General features: G+C 37.8%; 1 protein-coding gene and 2 long non-coding RNA genes across 3 annotated transcripts in view; all 3 read left to right on the top strand.

The window, feature by feature from the left end:
- Positions 1-2,602: 2,602 nt before the first annotated feature.
- On the top strand, positions 2,603-4,858 carry LOC124165187. Its single transcript, XM_046542477.1, has 2 exons — positions 2,603-2,959; positions 3,562-4,858. The coding sequence occupies exons 1-2, from the start codon at positions 2,903-2,905 to the stop codon at positions 4,846-4,848; spliced, it is 1,344 nt and encodes a 447-aa protein (XP_046398433.1). The 5' UTR covers positions 2,603-2,902; the 3' UTR covers positions 4,849-4,858.
- A 3,406-nt stretch (positions 4,859-8,264) lies between these two features.
- Positions 8,265-20,895, top strand: LOC124165193. Its single transcript, XR_006866162.1, has 4 exons — positions 8,265-8,429; positions 9,510-9,562; positions 18,951-19,032; positions 20,824-20,895. It is a non-coding gene; the product is annotated as an uncharacterized LOC124165193 (long non-coding RNA).
- A 1,355-nt stretch (positions 20,896-22,250) lies between these two features.
- The window catches only part of LOC124165196, a 4,025-nt gene continuing 1,331 nt past the window's right edge, over positions 22,251-24,944 (top strand). The window contains exons 1-2 of the long non-coding RNA XR_006866166.1: positions 22,251-22,407; positions 23,884-23,954. This is a non-coding gene — a long non-coding RNA (uncharacterized LOC124165196). The remainder of the gene's footprint in view (positions 22,408-23,883; positions 23,955-24,944) is intronic.

Below are 24,944 nucleotides of genomic sequence, written 5' to 3'. Positions count from 1 at the left end.
GGCGACAGCGCTTTACGTGACGTCAGGGGTCCTACTGCCTGGGGTCCGGTGGAACGGCCTCTCAGCTGTTGACGTTGTGTGATGTAAATACGGATGGACATCCGTTCACCCTCCCTAAAGTTAAGATAAAAACTACGGTAGGGTTGAGTTATTCGAGTGGTTGTATTTCGTATTATAACAGCTGTTTATTAAAAGTAATCGTGAGAACTAATAACAAGGCAAGGGATACGAGATTATGCACGGAAATATATTTAAGTACCGCGATCGACGACCCAGAAATTCAGACCAAGAAGGAAATACCGCTTAACCCATTGGTTGTTTATATAGAATAGCACCCTATAAAATTTATTGACTTAGAAATAAAGAGCGGCTTTAAAATAAACATCATTTCACCTCCCTGAATAACCTAATAAATTAACATGTTAAAAAGAAATGCATTATTTTATAGCACCTTTCGCCACGGTATTTCAGGAGAGAAAAAAATGTATGACGTTTAACAACATTTATTTGAAATAAAAATCAGATATATACATTTTCCGGTAAACATTTCATATTGAAGAGGTCAAACGACATATCAAACAACCTCACAATGTCACAAGGCATGGCCATCAAAGCATAAATATTACTCCAGAAAGTGGAATAAATAAAAGCTGCCACAGGTTCTTAATTTCAATTTCAGCCGGAAACAACCTCCATAGATCGTGCCATTTGAAGTTCACCGATGAACCGTCACCAGCAACAGCTATCAGTTTCACAGGCACCACATTATCTGATGGAAAAATTTGATGAAAAAAACATGATTAGTACAAATGTAAGGGCTAATTAGAAAACTTCATGTGATATAACAAAAAAACTAGTCTTAACATTCTATGTATTAGACAAAAATGTGTAAAAAATATGAAGCCATAAGGAAGATAAATATATTGTCAATCTAATATTTCTAAACACCAAGACCAGTATAATGAAATAATAATGACTTCCGAATTGGAGAAATGTCTCAACAAATAACATTATACTACCGTATAACTCAATACCGATTAAAATCAAATCAAATTTTACAAACGAAAGGAAATTATTGAATTAATCTCGATAATGGTAGCCACACCAGGTTCTTAATAATTGATTTTAAGACCAAATTTTCAAAGTTCACTCTAAAGGAAGTTTTAGCTGCAGAGAAAATTATTATGTTGTTCTAAATACCACATATATACATAATTTCACTCAGTACTCATGGATTTTCCAATATACCTACTGTATTGGAAGGCGGCTAGACGTCAATTTACTAAGTCTTTTCAATATGAGAACTTGTATCGTCATTTCCTCAGTAGTTCTTTCATGTTCTCACTAATTCATACAATATTCGTTCATTTCATCTCCAAGAAATAATTCATATTTAATTATTTCCACAGATTTTCATGCTTCACTGATCACAATAAGGAGTTTTACCTGCAATACAAAGATGGATTAGTTCAAAAATACCACGCATATATGATATCACTCAGTACCCTTGGATTTTAAACATACCTAGAGTATAGTACGGCAGATAAATATCAATTAAGGTACCCTTATCGATACGAGAACAAATATTGACATTTCATCAATGTTCTTTCATGTTCCACTGATTCATAAAATATTTGTTGATCTCATTTCCAAGATCTTATCTACTTATGTTCACAGGTTTTCATAGATCACTGATCACAACAAGAAGTTTTACCTGGAAGGGAAAGATGAATTAGTTCAAAATACCACTTATATATTCCATATCACTTAGTAGCAATTGATTTTCCAATGTACCTTCAGTATTAGAAGGCGGCCAGATGTCAAATTAGCATGTCTTTCGGAAATAAAGATATATATTGTCATTTCATCAGCAGTCTTTTCATGTTCCACTGATTCATACAATATTTCCTGATTTCATTTCTTAGAAGTACAACTCATCTACTTATGTTCACAGATTTTCATGGTTCACTGATCACAATAAGAAGTTTTAAGAAGAGGAGAGGGCCTGAAACACTGTGGGAGTAGCACCAGGGGACAACTTTAGGCGATCTAACTCGTAACTTTTCACTCCACCGTTCTTATTCATGTAAGTTACTCGGTGTAGGATATCCCGCTCAGCAAAATGCTTGACGCAAACTGTTGCGCTTGAAGAAAGATTCCAATCCTTCCGAGGGATATTCTTCAGCCACTTCTGTCTACTGCGTTCATCTTTGGTGAACTGGAACACAGTCACATCCACCTACCTATCCCCTACCTATCCACCAAAAACAAGGGGTATATACCCCTTGTTTTTGGTGGATAGGTAGTTGCTTCTGCAATATGCACACAACAACGCTTGGGCCCCTTTAATGAAAACAATGGAAAGTTGCATTAATAAAGATAGTTTCGCTGATCACAGAAAAAAAGCAGTGCATTCATGATAGGTTTGGAAAATATGAATAACATCAGTACCTGGAGACATATATTAACAGAGTAAACGAGAAGCCATTCGTCGTTCAATAATATACGACGTTATTATAAACACAACTACACATAGTTATTCATAAGGCACACCAAATATAGCAATCACTGTTAACCCAACGCCACCTAAAGTAAAAGGCCTGAGGACTTCTGTTGTGTGACGTCAATTAGCGGAGGCCAATGTTTACTTGTAGTCAAGGGGACTCCGTGTTATATTCATGCTTGAATTAACGCGAGTTCAAGGGCGAAAGTGATATAGTTGTACGTTGATTTAAGTTAATCGAAGCTGTTAATTGCCGTGTTTTCCGGAAATTACTTTAAAATTCACCGGAAGTTAATCTAGAAAATAGTTAATAAGTGTTGTGTGCCTCATTGCCGAGGAAATTATGTGGGCGGTGAAAAAGTTTCGGTGTTTCGATTCCCAGATGATGAGCTGCTGAAGATGAAGTGGACAAGAAGCATTCATAGGACTAACTTTACTCCTACTACCTATTCCAGAGTAAGTACTATTGCTTTCTACTATAGTATGTAATAGTTAAACTTAATAACTTCACCTAACAGTAATTAAAATTCCCTGGAAAAAGTTCAAAAATGGGTTTGATACATTCTTCTGTTTTAGGAAATATTTTAATTCGTGCTTATGCCGAACGTATATGTTATTGTGCTTGAATTTTTGACATACGTTTGTTATTTAATAATTTACCGCCAACTTCAAGTGTCCTTTTGTAGTGTTATGTGCGTTGAGTATGTGTGCATTGAGTAAGGTGGTGAAAGTTATTAAATTACACATGGGTCTTGGATATCGAAAAGGGTTTATCTCGCGTTTGTTTTCAATTATCTCGCAAAAAATGAGCACTGCCTGATTTAAGTTCCCTGTTAATGAATGAAATGTCCATCTATTTTGCTGCGTCGTGGTATAATTTATGTGTTTGTATCTCCCCGCAAGTTGGCCAAAGTTCTTATGATGGCAGAAGAGAAGATAATTCTACTAAAACAATTTCCTAGATGAGACTTTTTTTCGAAATTCACAATTCGTACATCGTAATTAGTTGGAAGATAACCATCTCTTTCTATTAACGATACAATTTTTGATATTTATAGGTGTGCATCAAACATTTCATGTCTGAGGATGTTTTGTGGGAGACATCTATGTTTGATGAGAGCACAGGGAAGTTGATCACGGTAAAGCTTCCAGCGCCGAGGCTGAGAGAAGGGGCGGTACCATCAGTATTTCCCGAACGTCCATCATGTACTTCAGTGAACGCTCGCTTGGAGCCTGAAGAGAAGAGAAGAAAGAAGGAAATGGAGCAACTGGAGAAGTGCATTAGAGATAGTATAGAAGAAAGAAGGCTGTACGAGGAGGCAAGGAGCTTCAAAACATTGGGTGAATGTTTTGAGAAGCTCCAAAAGTTCGTATCTTTTGGGGACTTTTCCTTTATTTTAAAAAAAGACAAATTGCTTCTTTGCCATATTATCGCAGATCCGTTTCCAGTAATGAAAGCATGTGTCATTATTGATCGGGATTTAATGTTAAATGTGTTCATGGACCACGCTGAACTGAAAAAGATTGGTAATTTCATCTTCCCAATGTATGTGAAAGACACCAATACTGTAAATGAGGTATTAGCAGGGCTAACAACGTTAATAAGTGACAAACCTGTCCCCAATTCTTGTATGGTGGATAAATTGGGGGTAATTTTGCAGCTCTTGGACTCTTTGCACGCCTCTGATGATTTTGTTGACACAGTCAATTTCTTAACTGAGCAGATTAAGCTTATGATGAGTAGTAAACATTCTTATCGTTATCGGAGTGAAACTTTTGTTTTTTGCAGTATTTTCTTTACAATATCTCCCCATGCTTATAAGTTTGTTAGAAGTTCCGGTATGTTTCAACTCCCACATCCCACCACCATCCGCCAAGTGTGTGCCAGTTATAATTTAAGCCCTCAGCGAGATTTGACCCACAATTTGGCATATGCCAAAACTGTTTTCTCTACTCTCAAGACCAATGAAAGACATGTGGTGCTCATGATGGATGAAATTCATGTAAAATCTTATGTTGACTACAAGGGTGGTAGCATTGTAGGCATAAGTCAAAACTCCCCTTGTGTTACCAAAACGGCTTATGTATTCATGGTGTCTAGTCTAATGTCCTCTTTCAAAGAGGTAGTGTACATACTTCCTGTGAGTAAATTCTCTGCTGATGAATTATTCGCCGTCACTAAAAACATCATTGTGGCATTAGAAGGTATTGGATATAGAATTGTGAGCCTGGTTTCAGACAACAACTCTATCAATAGGAGGGCTGTGTCAAAATTTTCTTTCCCCAACAAATTAAGTATTGTGTACCCCAACCCCTATGATAAGTCAAGGCCATTATTTTTTTAATTTGACTCTGTGCACATTCTGAAGTGCATAAGAAATAATTGGCTTAACCAAGGCAATGGACACCAATTTTTTTACCCCAATTTCGATGATGCTTGCAAACCAAAGGAAATAGCTTCTTTCAGTACTGTTCGTGAATTATATTTCCTTGAGTGTGGTGACATTGTGAGGTATGGGCATTCATTAACCATTAAAGCACTCTATCCATCAAATTTAGAGCGACAAAATGTGAAACTTGCTCTCCAAGTTTTTAACGAGAATGTGGTGAACGCGCTTTCCTTTTTGGGGAGAAGCAAGCAACTGGAGAATTCCTTAGGAACTGCGGCCTTTATTAAGATTATTACCAACTGGTGGAAGGTAGTCAATGTCAAGACACCTTACAAAGGTTTAAGGCTAAGAGATGCTTTGCAAAAGCCATTAACTTTGGGGTGTGAAGGAATGAAATTGTTAGAGAGTGTTTTTGAGTGGGTTGATAGGTGGAGTGAGAGTGGTTGTGGTAATCTATCACGTGAAACAAGGACTGCCTTCATGCATACCACCCATGCTCTAATTGAGTTGGCCTCATATTGCATTATTGAGTTGGGTATGGAGTATATGTTGCCAGGAAAATTCCAGACAGACGCTCTAGAGGCTCGCTTTGGTTTCTACAGGCGGCTGTCAGGCTCCAACTATCATGTATCCATTCGACAACTCTATGAGTCTGAAACCAAATTAAGGCTACAAACGTGCCTGCCGTTACGATTAAAGTCACAGGCTTGTGAGAGTATTTTGATTGATTCGGTTGATGATGGTGATGATGATGATGATATCATAGATATGGATGGCTCTGAGTCAGGGTCGTTCATCCATTTCAAGATTTTTGTTGAACCGCATGACATTAATGGTGTTAGCTCTCATGTACCGGTGCTATCATACATTGCGGGTTATTGTGTACGGTCCTACCTTAAGAAGGTCAACTGCTCCTCATGTAAGGATTTTTTTTCAAAAGACTGCATGTTGGAGGATAATAACAATGATGATTTTATTAAGTGTCTGAGCCGTGGAGGTCTTTTTTTCCGCATGAAGTCTCGTTAAATGCTGTTTTGTTTTGTTGTGTTTAGTAAAATAGTTAGTGGCCCTTTGGAAGAGAAGTTCCTTAGGGAAGCAAATCAAAGAACTGTTCTATTTAGCGTAACTATGAATGCATTGATAATGAGTGACTTTTTTAGTGATGAAGTCTGTCCTGATGGCCATCACATGTCAAGTGGAATTAAAAAAATTGTATATGTTGCATGTAACATATTTTTGAAGAACTACAGCCGTAAATTAAGTGATGCTTGTAGTAAACCTGGATTAAGCAGGAAAATTGTAACTCTTATAAAGTGAAAAAAATTCTTATTAAACCATATTTTAGCATTAAAAATATGTTTTATTGCATTGGATGTGAATTATAATGAGATTGAAAGGGGTAAGCCTATCCTGTTAATCACATCTAAGACAAGTTACAGGTATCACCATCCGTTTCCATTGGTCTGCTGCAGCATTCTACTTCATCCTCCAGTCGCGTCACTGAGATAGGAACCTGGAACTATGATTCTGCCACGCATGCAATTTCTTATAACATATGATGAAGTTTCAATCTTCATTTCTAATTCAAGTTAAAACTTTTATTTCATACAAGTTCTGCATTCAATGCTAATTTTGCCATTGAAACTTTTGGCGTTTTACTCATTCTATGATAGAGAGAATGGAATAAGTAAAATGCCGAATACCAATGATAGAACAGAAAGCCTATAGAATAACATCTTGCGCATCAAAACTTAGTGGTAGTATGTACTTAATATCTGGCTAGCTTTTGGTACTCTGTACGTCGAGATACGTATCACTTTAACTCACGAAATGATTTAATGTGTGACGCACCTCCCGCTAGAATGAACTCACGTCATAATCAATATAATATGGAATATAATAGTTAGTATATAATATGGAAGTGAATGGGCATTTGATCTTCGATGTAATTGTATTACAATTTTTAGCGTAAAGTACTGCAATCGTTCTTTCTGAATGACAGTTTCCTCGAACCCAATGTTCATTATCAAACATCGTAGACGATTTGCCTCTGAAGTGCGTTTTTCTCCCTCGTTTATATCGCGATGCCTCCGGAGGCGATTTCGGCCTCCGCGTCATGACGTCACAGCGAAGTCCTCAGGCCTTTTACTTTAGGTGGCGTTGGTTAACCCGAGAATAATAAAATTGTAAAAACAACGCAGCATTTATATCCCGACAAATACGCCTAGTTTCATTTGTGTACTCTCAAGGTTACTTCGTGGCCGGCCGCCAACAGACGCTATGCTTTGGATGAAATACTGTTGAATATCCACTCACAACTCACTGAGAATATCTTTAAACTATTTTACTTACCGTAAGGCAAAACAAAGTATAGAAAAATAATTCTTGTTCCCCCTTTTAAACCAGTATTGTTGCACTCTCAATTCCCCACCATTTATGGCCGGCCGGCATGTGACCGCGACACTTTTGAAGTAATAAACGTGATTTTCCTCCTTCAGCTCCCAAAAATTATCTTAAAACTATTGTACGTACCTTTAGTCAATATGATATCCACAAAAGAAGTCCAGTTCTGCCTTTTTAACAAGAGATTTAATGCTACTTCGGTTACACGGATACTCTTCACGCATAAGTCGCCATGCTCTCAAACAAACACGATAGGACCCCGGCACAGCGTTGCCAAAATTCCATGTTCCGGCCTGTTTAAAGTTGGCCATGGTCCTTGGCATTGCAAGGGTGCAATAGAGCCTTGATAACCACACTAGGTGTTACACATATAAGACACTTAGGGTCCCTAATGCCCAACTGTTCACTTAGATTCCCCATGAGGAACCCAGGTGAATGCTTCTTCTCCAATTCTTCTAATTATACAATCAAATTAAACGATCTTTCTCTATCCTGCATAGTCTACAAGTGTCATTAACTAATCCATTTTGATAGCAAAATCTATGGGGTGGGAATGAAATGGGCCCAAATTTATTTGTGATCAAGAAGGATTCCTCTCTATAATAGGCAGATGCCTAGGACGCAAAGAGGTGGAGGAATTGGCTGCCGAGGGCCCTATCCCGGAGGAGTTGGAGACTTCAGGGGCTGACGTGGCATTACCGCAAACAGCGACGTCAGATGAAACTGCAGAGATGCCGATAGCCACGTCCCCATTGCCCCCGGAGGAGGGCCGCCCTTCACCAACCGCCTCTCCTCCTCCGGGAGAAGAAGGCCTAGTAAAAGACCCATGGGAAGACCTCAATGTTGAACAACAGGGCCCTGCCAGGGGGGTGGAAGACTTTCCAGGGCCCCACCTACACCGTCCCTCAGTTGAAGAATTCATGCAACAGTATAACAACATAATTCTGGATATAGCGTCTATTACAAACGAAATTGACTGGATGGTGGGGGTTATAGAGAGGCGGATTGAAGATCTTGTCCGCCAGGCCCTGGGACAGAGAGCGTCGCGGAACCATCCCGATGGGGACGGGAGGTTTTACCGCCATCAAGACCACCTGTGACCCGCGGCGAGGCCCAAAGTCCCACCTCAAGAGGTAAGTGAATGTATCATATGTTTGTATGCCTAGAAGTATTGGTGTGGACGTAAGCTAGAGAGATTTCCACCTCATGCAAATGCCAAAAGGATTGAAATGGTAGACTCCCAGATGTTTTGATTCCTCTCAATGTAAAGGAGTGCCTCCCCCTGCAATCTGGATCCATTCCTGCCACCATTCAAACATGAGTGATATTCTGCCTCTGAACTTGCCTAATAGGATAGGAGAATCACGGATCATTGGACTGCTTTCCTTTTTCTATAGCTGGGAAGATTGCTCATTAACTGATTCTGGAAGTAACATTCATTTGGATGTACTTTATTTCCATTGAAAATTCAATTTCCATGGCACTTATCACTTTTAAACAAGGAGAAGTAACAGGATTTTAATCAAATTAATTCATAATTAATTAAATTACATTTCTATTGCCACACTGATATTGAAGCTGAGGTTAACGACACTGTACATAGTTTCAGGCTGCTGCAAAGCTCCTTCAAGCACTCAGAGTAGTCTGTGCAAACTCACATTTGAATATAATTAGTTATGAATCAATGATGATAGCAATAGTATCAGCTACGAGACTACGTGCTCGTTTCCAGACTTTGCTCACATCGCATATACTTTGACTCCGATTTTGCTAGTTCCGTCACATCCTTGACCTTGGGTGCAATTAGCCTTGTATGCCAGCTATCCAAGTTTTACTGGTCTGGCCCTGATAGGAAAATTGGATGTGTGGTTTTCAACAAATTATTGAAAACAATAGTACCTTGCTGTGGGATAATCTATTCCCATGGTGGTATTGATATTGGCAAACACTGACCCCTATGTAATTATCACTTATGTCTCCCATAGTACATTTCTGAATACAAGAATTCTCCCCTATGAACACCCTTATTCTAAAAAATGTAAAGTTCTCTTGGAAAAACTTGTAATAATCTTGGATAATAGTGGTTATAACATTAAAAACACACAACGTTAGGTCTAGAATAACATTTTTTCTGTTATCTTAAGATGTCACACAGTTCTAATTTTCATCAATAAATGAGGTTTATCTACAATTATATGCCTTCACTATTTCAGGGCCATAACATCAAGGACAACTCCCTGGCATGTCGGCGGCCAACCACCCAGAGGTATATGACATTTTCAAGGTTTTCCATTGGAATTGCTGTACCTTAATTCCTAGAATAAGTATTGATCTCTCACTCTTAGATTGTAACAAGATTGAAATACTTTCTACCATTCTAATCATTCCAAAGCAATTCAATTGAGAATTAACCCATGAACGGCTAGCGTGCCCATATGGGCACAGCTGCAGTGGTCTAAAGAATTTCGTATAAATTCTAACCCAGATATTATAGAGCATGCTGTTTTTGCCTAAAATGATTACAATGCATCACTTTATTCGGTTCGTGTGCTAACGGCCAGCATTTATACCAGCAGTTGACTGTGGCAGGTTAGGTATTCTTACTCACTCTGATCGAGGAGGCAAAAGAGAAAAAATGGCGATGTGTCTTCAGTAAATGCGATTTTTTTCCTTTTTATTTTTTATACTCGGCTAAGTATTTAATCTTATCGTCATAATGAATGTTGTCAACTTCGGTTTCTTTTGCAAGCATAGTGATATCTTTCTTATGAGACAAGGAATTTGAATTTATTTTTGGGTGATCCCATATGGGCACGCTAGCCGGTAGCCGGGGGTGTCTTTTTTGGCAGGTGTCCTTCGCTATAAACGTTGTTATTGGGTCTGTTATCAAATAATTTCGATGTAAAACGCTAATTTTTTGTCAATCTTTCATTTTTTTCTTATGTCACTTGATTTTATAGGCATCAATATTTTTTTGTAATATTTCCATTAATTTTTAGTACAAAAAATATATTTTTTACTATTCAACACTTTTATTCATCGTGCTTACGTTATACTTTACTCAACTATCTAGTATGAAGAATGATAGGGCTATTTTCTACCACTGGTATACATACCCAACAATCGAGGGCATGGTGGAAGGGGAAAGGATGTTTGATAAATACAATGGCGAAGCTCATTGTGAACCGCTTTGTATCGCATAGAAAACTTTGTAACGATAAAAAGTAGATTGAACCTTGATCACATCGACCACATTGAACACGTGGTCAAATTTTCCAACTAAGTCCAATCCCTGGTTGTAAGTCGCAAGGAGACAATCAAGGCGAAAGTTAACTAGCAACCATTTCAAGCTCCGTCAGTGATTAGTCCTGAAAAGGATGGAGGAGACAGTAAAATGACCGAGACATACACATAAGCACGAGATGACGTGTCATTCGCTGAGAATATATTCCTCGAAATGAATTTCGCTGAATTTCCGGTAAATTCCAAGTTGAGGTTTCCGAAATGTTCGTGACGGAAGAAATTTATTTTTCTCTTTTCTATTCAATTCTTTTTTGAGTGGTTATTGCTGTCTGCAGGAAGAGAATTTTTGGGAGAGTGGCGATGATTTCCGAAACACTGTGGTGTATAATGCCATTCACAAGGTTGCAAAATATAATGAGGGTTTTTCACTGTGCAGCTAATAATCACTACGATAACAGCGAAAAAATGTGCACACTTAGGCCAATCATAAATATGATAAAGTACCTTTGTTCAGAAAACTATGTGCCAACCCCCGATGTAAAATACCATAAATCCATGATAAAATATTTTAGCAATCATGGCTGCAAACAGTTCATACGGGGTGAACCTATAAGTTTCGCCTTTAAAATATAGTATTGAGTGCTTGAATACTCCTCAAGATTACTTGGTGGACTTCAGCATATAGCAGGGACTGAGTGTTGAAGAAAAAAATAACTACCATAAATTCGTAGGTAAATGCTCTTCGTATTAGCTTATCATGTCGGACAATTTACTAGAGCAAGTGACAAATCTTTTCCATTTATTTTGACAATTGGTTTACTAGCTTCCCTCTCATAAGTCAGTTAAAATCTTAAGGATATGAGGGAGGGTTCTGAGAAAAAGGATACCTAAAATTTTCCCATTGATCGAAAAAACAGCTAGCTAAGCAGCCCCGCTGCTCCCATGCTTTCGCACGGGAGAAAGAAAGGGATATTGTTGTTGCTAGATAGAATGACTATTCGGTAGTGACTGTCAAGTCACCTTGGCAATGTGTACACCCACTCACAAAGGTCACGAGATTCCCACGTGTTACCTCAAAAACTGTACAAGTTAGGCAGCCAGCAGTGGTCTCTAGCTACAATATTTAGATGGGCGGAACTGATCCCACAGATCAAAATATCAACAGATACAGGAATGTTATCAGAGGAAAACATGGTGATGGTCCACATGAAGCTATCTCCTTGATGCTGTCATTGTAAATGCCTGGATCTGTACGGAAAATTCTGCTTCAAATACACCGCAGTAAGCCTTAGGCGAGAGATTGCACAAGTGTTTTTGTAACGAAGATGTACCTTTCCCAGACCTGGTGGTCGTATTTAACATTCCCAATCAAGTGCAACTAATCATAGAAAGTCTGATGACATAAGGTATGATGGCAGAGATAACCAATTTGTCCCGTTTCATAGACGTCGATTTTCTTATGAGTAATATTCTTCCCGTGAGCGCTCAGAATGTTCTAAGTGCCCAGGTACCTTCAATGGAATTCTGACTATCATACTCTGCAATTGAAAAACCCAATTTATAATTGTCAAAGACTCTACCAGCAATATAGGACTAATAATGTTAATAAACTCATTGATAACATGTATTTTTCATTCGATAACTTCTCAAAACTGAGTTTTATACAGTTAATTTCAGCAAAAAAATGTTTAAACCTAAAAAAAATAAAGTATAATCATTTGAAATTACTTCAAATTGTCAAATAAAAGAAGTATTATAGGTAAATGCAAAAATATATGGCGTATCACACAATAAAAATGAGAATTATGATGGTTCGAGCGATTCTTCTGCAGAATGAAGACCGGTGGCCGGAACGGCTAGCGTGCCCATATGGGCACACCCCCTCTAGCAAGAACGAATCAACAGAATTTTAAAACTAAGTGGTTATCTGAATGCTTGGGCAGTAAGCAGTTTATAACGGAAAAACAAAATAAAACTCCGAAAAAAAACTCCGCTGTTTAAGGGTTAAACTCAATACTCAATTGAGCATCCCCTATTCCAGTGGCGCAGCGTGGGGGATAAAACCCCTCCAGAGCTCAGAGAAATTTTTAAGTTTAATCCATTTTACTTAATGGATTTGTATTACTTATAGAATAGTATTAGGATTAATCACATATCCCTCAGAAAACCGTAATGGTTGCCATTTTACACCATTAATCTTAAGGCGGTTATGCAATACCCCCACACCCCAAAGTATTATAGCTGCGCCTAAACCCACCCCCCAGCCTTTGTCCTTAGCTGCGCCCCTGCCCTATTCCTCCTATAAAAGGTAAGAAGGGATTTTATAAATCTAGCTAACCATCTTCTACATATATTTAGAAGTGGATGTCTATTTGTCTGTCTGCTATGCGCATTACCATGGCTGCACAGATTGCTACCCAAGTTAGTACACAAGTACTTCTCATCCTACCAAAACGCCTTAGTTCCTCTTCTTGTTGTATCCCACCTGTCCTTTTTCTTGTTGTTTTTGCATTAGCTTGTTTTATGTCACATGTACGACATCATGCAATTTCTGTGGCTGGTCATCCTGCCGCGTAGGCACACCTCTTGACACGCCCTAAGTGAAAACATAACACAAAGGATACTATAATAAACCCATTTAAATGCACTCGGCGCAAACCTTTTAGCTGAGTTATGCGTTCACAAGACATTTTTTGCCTACTCATGTACGTAAATGCATTACAATCAACATTGTGGAGTGGGATAAAAGCAGATCCCATAAGGGGAGGGTCGGGCTTAATTACGGTGCAGTGGCCCTAAGGTCTCCCTAAGTTGGGTCTCTGGCAGGGCCAGAATGCATACGACCACAGCTATCTCACCAGTCACCTTCCTTCCCCCATGTCAGCTATAGCCGGCATCAGGTCGTTTGCGTATGAAAATGCTCGTCGATTCAACCCGACGTTTGGCATCAAAGGAAATAGGGATGGGTGAACACAAGGAAACTAGCGAACACAACTATATAAAGCCTGTAGATCCAGACTTTGAGACTTTGAGGCTTGTATGCTTTATAATCTGCAAACACCCTAAAATCCATCAAATCCCCAAAATTCGAGCACTCAAATATTGTAATGCGGAATTGATTGGATTCGGAAAAGAACAAGAATGCTTGTGGATAGCACTCTTATCTTTATTACGGTCAAAATATAAATGACTTGTACATCAATACCAGGGACCGCTCAAGGGAAAACACAGAGCAAACTGCTGTTGTGTTGCCCTACTAAGGGGGGTTTGGTATGGAATACCCCTCAATTATGTATACCAATTAAGTGGTCCAGGGAAAGGGGTACAGCTAGGAATTAAGGACAGGGGAATTTTAGAGAGGACAATCAATGCTGTGGGATCTGGATGGTATGGAATGCCTGCCATTGTAAGCCGGTGGTGCTGGGACCTCCCCCAGAAAATTTTAAGATATGTAAATGGTTCAAAATGGTGAGGTTTACAGCTTTCTCAGGGATATTCTATCGATCCTTACACTTTTCCATAATTAATGTCAATGCAATTAAGTAAGTAAAATGAAATGAATTAAAAAATTTCTCTGAATTCGGGGCGGAAGTGGTCTATCCTCCAAAGCCTGACCCCTCCCTGAGCCATTGTGTAGCATCACCTCTTTTGTGTGTAATGCAGTGTACATTTTTTGTTAAAAAGAAATACAGTGTGTCCTCGTTTAACGTCGTCCCGTTTAACGTTGTTTCACGATAACGTTGTCCAAAAATTGAAACCCTTGATCATTTAACGTCGTTATTGCTTCGCGATAACGTTGTTCAAATTATGCGCGGCGAAAAAAAAATGAATGGCGAATAGGACGCAAGCGCATCTGATGTATAGTAAATATTACTATATTAATGCGATTGGTAATTTTCGCTCGACAGAAAAGGTTGGCGTGGGTAGCGTATGTTAAATATGCGTCTGAGCGAATAATTATCACCTCATTTACCCATTATCCGTTTATTTTTCTGATGCCAACCGAAAAAAATGTCCACGAAGAAGAGTGGCTATCCTGGCGGTTCTTCAGACGTGAAGAAAAAACGGCGATATTAGAAAAAAAAACTTGGTATTATTAAAAGAATTGAAGAAGGTGCAACTGCTGGAGAGATCGGTCGAGTTTTAGGTTTGCAGGTCGAGTTTTTACAATTAAAATTTCTTCTGTTACTGAAAATATCGATGTTTCGCCATTAAAATACTTTCTTTTTAGTTTTTATATTTCATTTAATAATGCCTTCTTCCCAACCTTTTCGTTATGAAAATTCGTTTCGTTTCGAATGAATCGTTATCATGCTGAAGTGAATAATCAGTAATGAATGTTTCTCGCGATTTCCGCCGGGTTAAAGAATTCATATCATCACGAAAATTGACTCGCCCTTCATCCTCGTGCTCCCGAGTGTCAGATTCAGATTTTTTTCGTTTTGGCCTGATTCAGGTGTCTCCCGATTGGTCACAAAGTCTGCTTAAAGTTACGGCTCCGATAATTGGCCTCCTTGGATTCTCGCCCGGGAAATTCTGGATTCTTCACGAAGAAATGGATTGTTAGGAACATGGCTAGGAACCAATTTAAATTTTTTACATTGTTTCTTATGGGAAACACTGCATCGTTTAACGTTGTTTCGCTTAACGTCGACTTTTTCAGGAACGAATCAACAACGTTAAACGAGGACTCACTGTACCAGAGAGCATTTTCGGAGGTAATAAGAACATTTTAATCCAAATAGTTTAATAGACTTATATTTTTCAAGAACCAACATAATATGAGTGGCAGTGATATATTTTTATTATATACATGGATAATAGCCATGAAACTTTATGAGTTTTTTTTCACAAAGTCTACCTTTTCTTCCGCAAAAATAAAAAATAAATTTGCACCATGAGATAGAATAAAAAATAAAAAATTTTAAAATTGGAAAACAATTTAATTTTGCTGTTTGGGCGTTTGGTTGCCCCCTAGCTACGCCACCCTGGGTAGTTGCCTGGGAAGCCCAGGGTGACGTAGGTCCTGGTAAATGCCACTGTTTAATCTTGTCACTAAAATCTAGGAGAGCAAGTTACATGCAACCATTCCCTGTGAGCGTTATAAAACATACTAGTATATTAGCATATTAGTGCATTGTAGTTTTTGAAGTGAACTTTATTTAAATATTTCCCTGAGATTTTAATACCTCATCTTTAGATATCTATATTTGTAAAACCCGTAATGTGACATTCAAAAAGACATTCCAGCCCTCATACTAAGACATAGTTTAGGGATAAGAAATGAATAGTTTGAAGTTCAAGATGATTGTGAGTTTTGAAATCTGACCCAAATAAGGTGCTCACAATAAAAAATATCTGCATAGAGTTCCCATCAAGAGTAATTGTGAATGGTCTAGTTGGATAATACATGAGGGGAGCCAAAAATAACAGGAATTGCGCAGTAACTTATTCAATAATCAATATTTTCTCTATAAATTTTTATCACCTTCCAAGTAATCCTCATTGACTGCAACACATTCATTCATCTAATCGTTACTTCGACACTTCTAAACAATTTTTTAATTCACTAAAATCAATGTTCTTTCGGCCTTTCACCGATTTTTGTTTTACTTCACCTACCGTCCCAAAACCTTTTCCGTTAATATCCCTTTTCAGTCTAGGAAGTAGAGAGAGTAACAGGTGGCAATATCTGGTGAAAAGTGGGGGTGAACGATTGGCGTGATGCCTTTTTTTGTCAAAAACCACTTCATGGACATTGCGGTGTGGACGGGTACATTGTCATGGTGGAAGAACCAATCACCTGTGTGCCAAAGATCAGCCCTTTTTCTCCGGATAGTTTCCCTTAACCTCTGCAAAATACCTATAAAGTTCTCCTATGGTTCGGCAACGATCTTCTTGAACGAGGGAGTGGATTTTTGCAACATTGCCGTCCGTTCTTGATGTTGACGGGTGCCCTTAATGAGGATGGTCATCAATCGACATCTGTCCATTGTTGAGATGAGAAAACCAGTCGTAGACACGTGCTTTACTTAGATTACTATTCCCAAAAGCAGTTTTAAGCATCACTAGAGTTTCTGCGGGAGTTTTCCCCTCAAAAAAAAAATAAATAAAATAAACTTCACTGCTGCATGTCCACCCCGCCAGTCAGCCATCACACCTTTTCGCTACATCGGAAAAAGTTGATTAACCAAAAAAATCCCAAAGACAAACAGATGCACTCAGAGAGACCAGGATTCTCACACTGACTCAGAAAATATCACTGCTTGGAACCCTTTACGGGAAAAGCAGATCCCTCTCTCAACCGTTAGGTCCCCTCTCGTAATGTAAACATGTACTAATATGAGAAACACTAACAGGGAATTTCATGCTGTTTTGTTTAACTTGATTTGAATGCAGAAAAAATAACTCCAAATATTGGTATTAACATATAGTATAGTTTTTTATGTGCTTTAAAATAACACTGATAATATCTGCAGGGAAATTATTCATTGCAAAGAGTCATTTCTTCAGAAAGCGGCCTCTCTGTAGCACTGCCTGTATTTCACGCCGTGAACGGCGCACTGCTGGGCCACATTGAAATGGGTGTCGTGGTGACCAAGGCGACCGTTAACGGTGCCATCCCGTCAACTGAGCGATTCGATTCATTAAAAGACATCCATACACACGGATAGTTATTTGAAGGCACAAAGTGCTAGCATTTGGGGAAGGGAAGGTAGGAACAGAAAGGACAGGAGGAGAGGGGTTCTCCTTATAAGCGGTCGGATATTCGGATCTCCACTGAGCTTCAATGCAAAAAGAAAGCATTTTGACATTGGCCAAATCTAACATCTATTTCTTCATGTGAGAAAACCTCATTCTAGATGTTTCAGGATTGATAAATGGGAAATAATTTTTCCCGTTTCTATGAATCCAATCATTTTGAGTTACATGTACTTATTTCACTGCCTTTCCTGGCCGACTGGCAACAGCTGTAATCAAAACTAAGCGATTTTGTTGTATCTAGCTGCATGTCCTACCTTCCCTCAACACCTGGGTGAGGGGTATCGAAAGAGAACCCACGACATGAAATATTTTGGCCAATTTGTAAGTTATACAGTACTACGGTAATACCGTAATAACCCAGCACTCACAATCAGTTTGAAAACACCATTATGAGAGGTTGTGTTTTGCTGTTGGACTGTTATTTATCGTGGTTCCAGCTTTAAATATCGAACGATGGAAACGAATTTTAAAATTCCAAAAGCTAGTGCTACTGCTCATACCAGGGTAAGTGAATTCAACTCGGAAGGATTTTTTGTGAAAGACAGAGCACATTTTACTGTGCTAAGTTTGCAATTAAAGAATTTGAACACACAGTCACTCAGTCAAAGAAAGCGAAGGAGGAACTTGTTGTCGCTACTGCTGAAGCATTTTTAAAGGCTTTATTTAGTGTAGAGAAACTTGACAATCCAAACATTCTGGAATGGCTCTCCAAGTATAGACATATATTAGGGAGTGGGGATTTGCCATTAGCTGATCGTATATGCCAATACCACATACTTGACCATTTCCTTCATTTAGTTTTATCAGAAATTTTGTACAATCGAAATTGTGTTAAATGTTATGTAAAATGCTTAATAAAAGTATTAGTATTCATGAAACGTGTTCCATAAAATAAAAGGCTATAAATGTGGAAAAATTGTAGCATTATAAAACACTGCCAAGATTTTCTATAACACAAAAATCACATGGTTTAAAAATGAATTTTAGCAAAAAATAAAATGTCTTCCACGGACCTCTATTTATAGGCCATTTGGCATAGGCAATTTTTCATACTATTTATAAAAAATTCCAGGAGCAATAATATAAGTTATAATGAGGGCCCGGTGAGAAATGGGTGGTGGAATCCACGTTGACTCGTGGATATATGGTGGTGGTGGATATTGAGTGGTTGGACCCACGTGGAATCCACATTGATTTCAAGCGGATTTGTGGTGATTAGCATAAAATGTTAAACAGAATTTCTAATTTGTGGAACTTAACTCTCTGGTGACATTGCGTCATTTATCATCCTGAAACCACGCTAGTTATGTGAAAATGTATCGCACATTCTATTTTTATATAATTCGTGGAAAGGCAGGCATGAGAGCACATGAAAAATCATAGACACACATATACATAGAAGGTTTAGATATAGAGTGGTTGAGGTTTTAATGGTTTTAGGACAGCACCTACTGCTGTTTTAATTTTTCCACCAAATTTCCACGTGGGTTCCACGTTGATTCCACGACCAAAAACACGTGGTATCCACGTTACATCTCCACGTGGGTTCCACGTGGATTCCACCACCCATTTCTCACTGGGGGTAGATCATCCATAGTTCAATTTAAGCTGATTTCTAAATAATATCATGTAAATTGATTTTCCAGCCATAACACGTGACTGGAACGAGTCCACTGCATAATTTGGGGAATGACCCCTGCCCCCAGCCTCTGGCAGATCGTCAAAATGGTATGAGATCTGTTTTTGTTATCATTTTTCTAGGTACACATTTTATGTAAATCGGTCTCATTTCATGAAAAAAACAAATACATACACTTTCAAAATCATACACCTTTATGGTAGACAAATTCCTCCAGAAACTGATTAATGCTATGATAGCTTTTGTTTACGGGAAAGAGTTTCTAGTTAGAGGTTTTGTAACTCTGAATAACTTAATGACCACCATGCCCCTCTTCTTAGCTTACCCGCCGTGGCCAGCTTTCTTCCTCTTTTAACTCATTGTAAATATAAGGCCATGCTCTTCCTGTATCCTTTATTAATAACTTTTGCATCTTAAATATTTTTAGATATAGATTTTGTGAATATGGATCCAAGATTTTTATTCAAATTGGTGAAAGATTCTTTTTGTATTTGAATTTCTTAAAATTGTGGAATTGACCAATCACCCATTTTTACCTTTTTTGAGATGATAGCAGATGTCGTATCACAACAATGTCATAGATTGTAGGGCAGATTGTTAATGATTTTTTTGTTTCTTTACTGCAACAAATTACTTGCAACCATGCCCTGTGAGCGTTAGAAAATATATGTATTAGTGCACTCAAATTTTTAATGAGAACATAATTTAAACAACAGCCAAGACTTTTCAATGCTTCATCTTTAAATATATGTATGTTTGTCAAACCTGTGATTTAACATTAAAAAGACATTTCAGCCAAGGTATGTACTAAGAAACTTTTGGGACAAGTAATGAATGATTTTGAATTTCGAGATGATAATGAATTTTGAAATCTGAACAAAAAAAAGATACTCGTATTAAAATATTTCTGCATACCTTGAGAACCTATCAAAAGTAATTGTACATGGTCTAGTTGGATAATAGTGTAAATATGTACTAAATATGCAGGGGCAGATCCAGGATTTCTCTCTGGGGGGCACAAGAAAAGGATTTTGATATGGGGAGGCATTAGGCTACCTCGTAATACAAAATGAATGCAATGATGATGGGACATTATTAAAAATCTTGTATATTTTTTAAGGGTATAAGGGTGCACATGCCCCTGTGCTCCCCCCACCCCCTCCTAAATCCACCATTCCTAATATGAGAAACACTAACAGGGAAATACATACATGCTGTTTTGCTTGGAGTAACATTTTATTTCAATGCAGTAAAAAAACCCAGATATTGTTATTAACAAAGTACATATATTTTTTATGTGCTTTAAATAACACTGACCATATCTGCAAAGATATTCTTGATTGCATCACTTTTGATTTTAATTTATGTAAATTTGAAATAAAAAATGATGAAATAAATGGAATTAAATTGAAAAACAACGACACAAATGATTTCGCAAAAAAAAATGTTTCCTCAAGGTACTCATAAATTTCCAAGAGTAGGTACCTATTGTCTTTATTTAAGGGTCATTGGTGTTGTATTTTTAGCCCAGGAGGGTGATAGAGATTAAATGAGCAAGCTGGCACTGGATGGCTATGTATTTATTTGATAGTTCCTACCATACGAGGCATTAATTTGACATTACATATCACTTTCCCGTAATGGGGAATACCGGAAGTAACCACCAGTACCAACCTTGGGTCTTTCACCATTTCCCATCGACGGAAAGTCCTTAGATACCAACCCAAGGTTAGGTACTTTCTGCTACAATTGGCACTTGCAATTTATCATACTTATTATAACAAATTCCAGGAGCAACAACATACATAATGATAAGGGTGGATCATTCAAATAACATTTTAAGATGGTTCCTAATGAATATCATGTAAATTGATTTTCAGCCATAACACCTGACTATGTGTGAATTTTGGGCAAAGACAGCTGCCCCTAGCCTCCAGATGATCATCAAAATGGTATGAGATCTATTTTTTTTTTTTGATTTTTCTGAATATAATTTTTTTATGTATTAGTGTCATTTCATTCAAAAAACATTTCCTCAATGCACATGTTAATTTCCAAGAATACCTATTATCTTCATTCAACCCTTTGGCACTGGCGGCTAGAATAGGAAAACGTTTTTGTGCTACAAGTAGCATTAGAATATTTCAAACCTCTCTGTATTGAGCTCTGTTTAGGGTGTGAGTTGCCTGTGTATTTTTGTCCCTCTGTTTTGGCACCAAGCTCAAAGCCCAGCGATTAGCGTCCGTCCCTTACCCCACCCACTGGACCACACCCTCTATCCCTATCATAGCACGAATCCATGGTCAACTTATTGCGTTACCAGTGTTTTTTCAACCAAACATTGTATTTGATTTTCAATAATTTACTCTTCTAAAAGAATAACAAGTATTTTTTAAGCATTGTGAAATTTTAAACCGGTTTCTTGTGTTAATAACAACAAAGTTAGTAAATATGTATAAGCTCGGCATAAGGTAATAAGGCTTTAAGTCCTTAAGTCTGTTATTTTTTAACACTAAAATTTCCTTTACAAATTAATTACACGCAGAACAAAATGAAAAATTCATTTCAAAGTATTAAAAAAAATTGTAGTATGCACAAAATATATCATTGGAAAAACTATTGACAACATAACATTTTGCAACGGATTCCTACGGTGAGGATGATCATAAATGAGTTGAAGGGTCCGGCTTATAATTGCTAAGGAGTGGCCCTAAAGACTCGCTAAGCTGGGTCTCAGGCCGGGCCTGAATGCATCCAACAATTGCTACCTCAGTGGTCACTTACCATCCCTCAAATCGGCCAGAGCCAATATATCCGGTCGTCTGCATTGAAAAATCTGTGATAGCTATACCTGACGTCAGGTTTTCTGCGTATGAAAATGCCCGTCGGCCACACACGACGTCTGGTGTGAAAGGGTTAAAGGCAGGCCTGTGCTGGGCGCCATCTTACGACAGTGGACAGCCATGGGCAGAGGGTGCCAGGAGTATTCAGGGGGAGGACTGCAGGGGAGTCTGGGGGTGTGGAATACAATAATTAATTTTGAAATTTATATCCTCACCCTCTTGAGATTGAATTGAATCTTACGAGATTGAATCATATTAAATTAAATTATTATTTTTTTTACCCAAGACGGTGTTAATTATGCTGTTGAATGGGACATGATTTACATCAAGGAACTGGGCAATATTGGTATTCTGACATTAGAATTCGTCAATTTCGGAATAGGAGGGTGTCTTGGCGGCCCAACACAGGCCAGGTTAAGGGCCAATGGCATATACAATTTATCATACTATTATACATGCAAGGAGCATGAACATACGTAATAATAAGGGTAGATCATATGTAAGCTGGCTCCTAATGAATATCATTTAAATTGTTTTTCAGCCATAATAGCTGACTATGCGTCTAAACGCGACATTCGGGGAATGACAACTGCCCCTGGCCTTCAACAGATCATCAAAATGGTATGGGATCTGTTTTTGTAATAATTTTTCTGAATATACATTTTTTTTATATTAGCCTCACTACCAACCATCAACAAACACGTACACATTCAAAATCATACACTTCTGTGGTAGACAAATTCCTCCAGAAACTGATTTGTGCTATGATGGCTCAAATAATAGAATGCGTAATAATTGAGCAATAGGTAATATACGTAATAATAAGGTAGAAAATCCAAAGTGCAATTCAAGATGGATTCTAAATAATATCATGTAAATTGATTTTACAGCCATAACACCTGACTATGAGTGAAATTTGGGGAACTTTTGGGACAAGGAATGAATGATTTTCAATTTTGAGATGAAAATTCACTTTGAAATCTGAACAAAAAAATGATACTTGTAATAAAAATTTCTACATACTTTGAATGCATACCAATAATTATTGTGCATGGTATAGCTGGATAATAGTATTAATCAGTGGCGTTACTAGGAATATGCTTTGGGGGTGCGGGGGAATGGGTGAGATGGCGTGGGGTGGCAACCCCCCTCCCTGGCAACTGGGAAAATTTAAAAAATCGTACATGCCTAGGATTACATTTAACATCATTTAGGCACTAAAGATTTAACTTTAAGTAGTTGCAGTTATTCCATGTCAATGCTGGGTAATAGTTTTAAATATTTTCTTTTTAATTGCTCTGAGTCTTAGTGGTTTGAGTATGGGGAGGGGGATGAGGGGCTGTATTCGTCCCAAAGCGCCAGAGAAATAAAAATATTATTTAAAACCATTGTCTAGTTTGGACACATAACAAATGCATCCGCACAAAGTTAAATTTAAATTGCCAAAATGACGTAAAATGCATTTTCAGGCATTTTATTTTATTTTTTAATTTACCTTAACTTCCCATTTTCTGGGGGATATCCCTCACTACCCAACCTCATCCCCCCTCTCAAAGCCCCCCAATTCCCCTAAAGGCATATTCCTAGTTATTCCACTTCTGAGTCTTATTAGGGTATCTATTCACTCATAGTTGCACCACTGGTGTAAATACTAGTATGAGAAATACTTACAGGGAAATACATGCTGTTTTGTTTGGAGTAACATCTAAATTGAACACAGTAAAAATAACCCAAAATTAGTTGATAACAAAGTATAGGTTTTTTGCCTTACCTTATTATCATACTGATAGTTTTGGCTGGGAATTTCATGATTATATTTACGTTATTTTCATTTTTGCGCAAAGTTGAAATAAAAAACGATGAGTTGAAAACAACTACTGACATGATTTCATGCACAAAGGATTCCCTCAAGGCATGCGTTAATTGCCAAGAGTACGTATTAATTTCAGTTAAGGTCAATTGTGCATGAAATTTATCGCACTAATAATAAATAATATAAAGACAATAACATACATATTGAAAAGGATACAACATCCAAAATATATTTCAAGGTGGTTACTAATGAATATCATTTAAATTGTTTTTCACCCATAACAGCTGACGACGTGTCCCACCGCAACATTTGGGGAATGACACCTGCCCCAGGCCTCTAGCAGATCATCAAAATGGTATGAGATCCGTTTTTGCTATCATATTTCTACATATACGTATGTACATAAAATTCTAGATATAGAGAAGAAACCACTGCTACTTAGCCTGTTTTGTCAATTAATAGAGATAAATAGAGCATCCAAGGTTATATTGACCAAGTTTAAAGTTTATCTAAAGAACTTTATGATTTCATGATGAGTGGGAATGAACAACAAATGTAGAGAGTATGCAACCCGCGTGCCACCCAAATTGTCTGGCTGGGGTGCCTGGCGCTCACTCTCGGTGCGATATCTTGGAATCCAAAGGGCAGAAATGAAAGAAATTTGAGGTGATACTCTGCGAGTGTCTAATGAGTAAACACCCAAACTAGGTACACTACTTTGACACTAGGTAAATTATTGTTTAACTCTATTGGTGAATATTGTAATGATGATAAAGGTGGAGTGTATGAAATGATTTGTGACAATTGTGAAACCAAATATATTCGCCAGACTGGGAGGAGTTTTAAAACGAGAATGAGAGAACATAGACGATGTTTTTTAAATAACGACGACTCATCAGGAATTGCAAGACATTTGAATGACGAACACCATTGGTGCAATTTTTTTGCAAAAGTTTTACAAGTACATACATGACTAGAGGCAAAAACTGGATTTCTTAGAACAGTTTGAAATTGTTAATTGCCCTGCTAATTTTAAATTATGTAACGACCATATGTTCCCATTCCACTCACCCCTACCTCCCACCAATCACCCATTGACGTCATCATTAACCTTGGAATGAACACATCCCAATAACCCTCCCCCCTCCTGAAAAACTCTACCACCATAAAAAGGCTGTCATCCAAGGCTATGTACCTTGATAATGGCACGAGTTGTCGAAACCATGGTGGGTTTAAATAAAAGTGTGTGGAAACAGACAAGTGGTTTTACTAAGCTGAAAAATACCTAAATTTCAAAACTTTGAGTGCGATGCGGCATGTTTTCCTGGTATCCAATTGAAAATAT

Source organism: Ischnura elegans, chromosome 9, assembly GCF_921293095.1.
Source record: "Ischnura elegans chromosome 9, ioIscEleg1.1, whole genome shotgun sequence".
NCBI lineage: Eukaryota > Metazoa > Arthropoda > Insecta > Odonata > Coenagrionidae > Ischnura > Ischnura elegans.
The sequence above is the reverse complement of the archived record's forward strand: the minus strand, read 5'-3'. Positions and strand labels throughout refer to the sequence as shown.

Bases quoted from the DNA above. Each gene is read 5' to 3' on its own strand.
- LOC124165187 (XM_046542477.1), top strand. From the start codon at position 2,903: ATGAAGTGGACAAGAAGCATTCATAGGACTAACTTTACTCCTACTACC. The intron at 2,960-3,561 runs GTAAGTACTATT...TGATATTTATAG, and splicing joins CTCCTACTACCTATTCCAGA to GTGTGCATCAAACATTTCAT.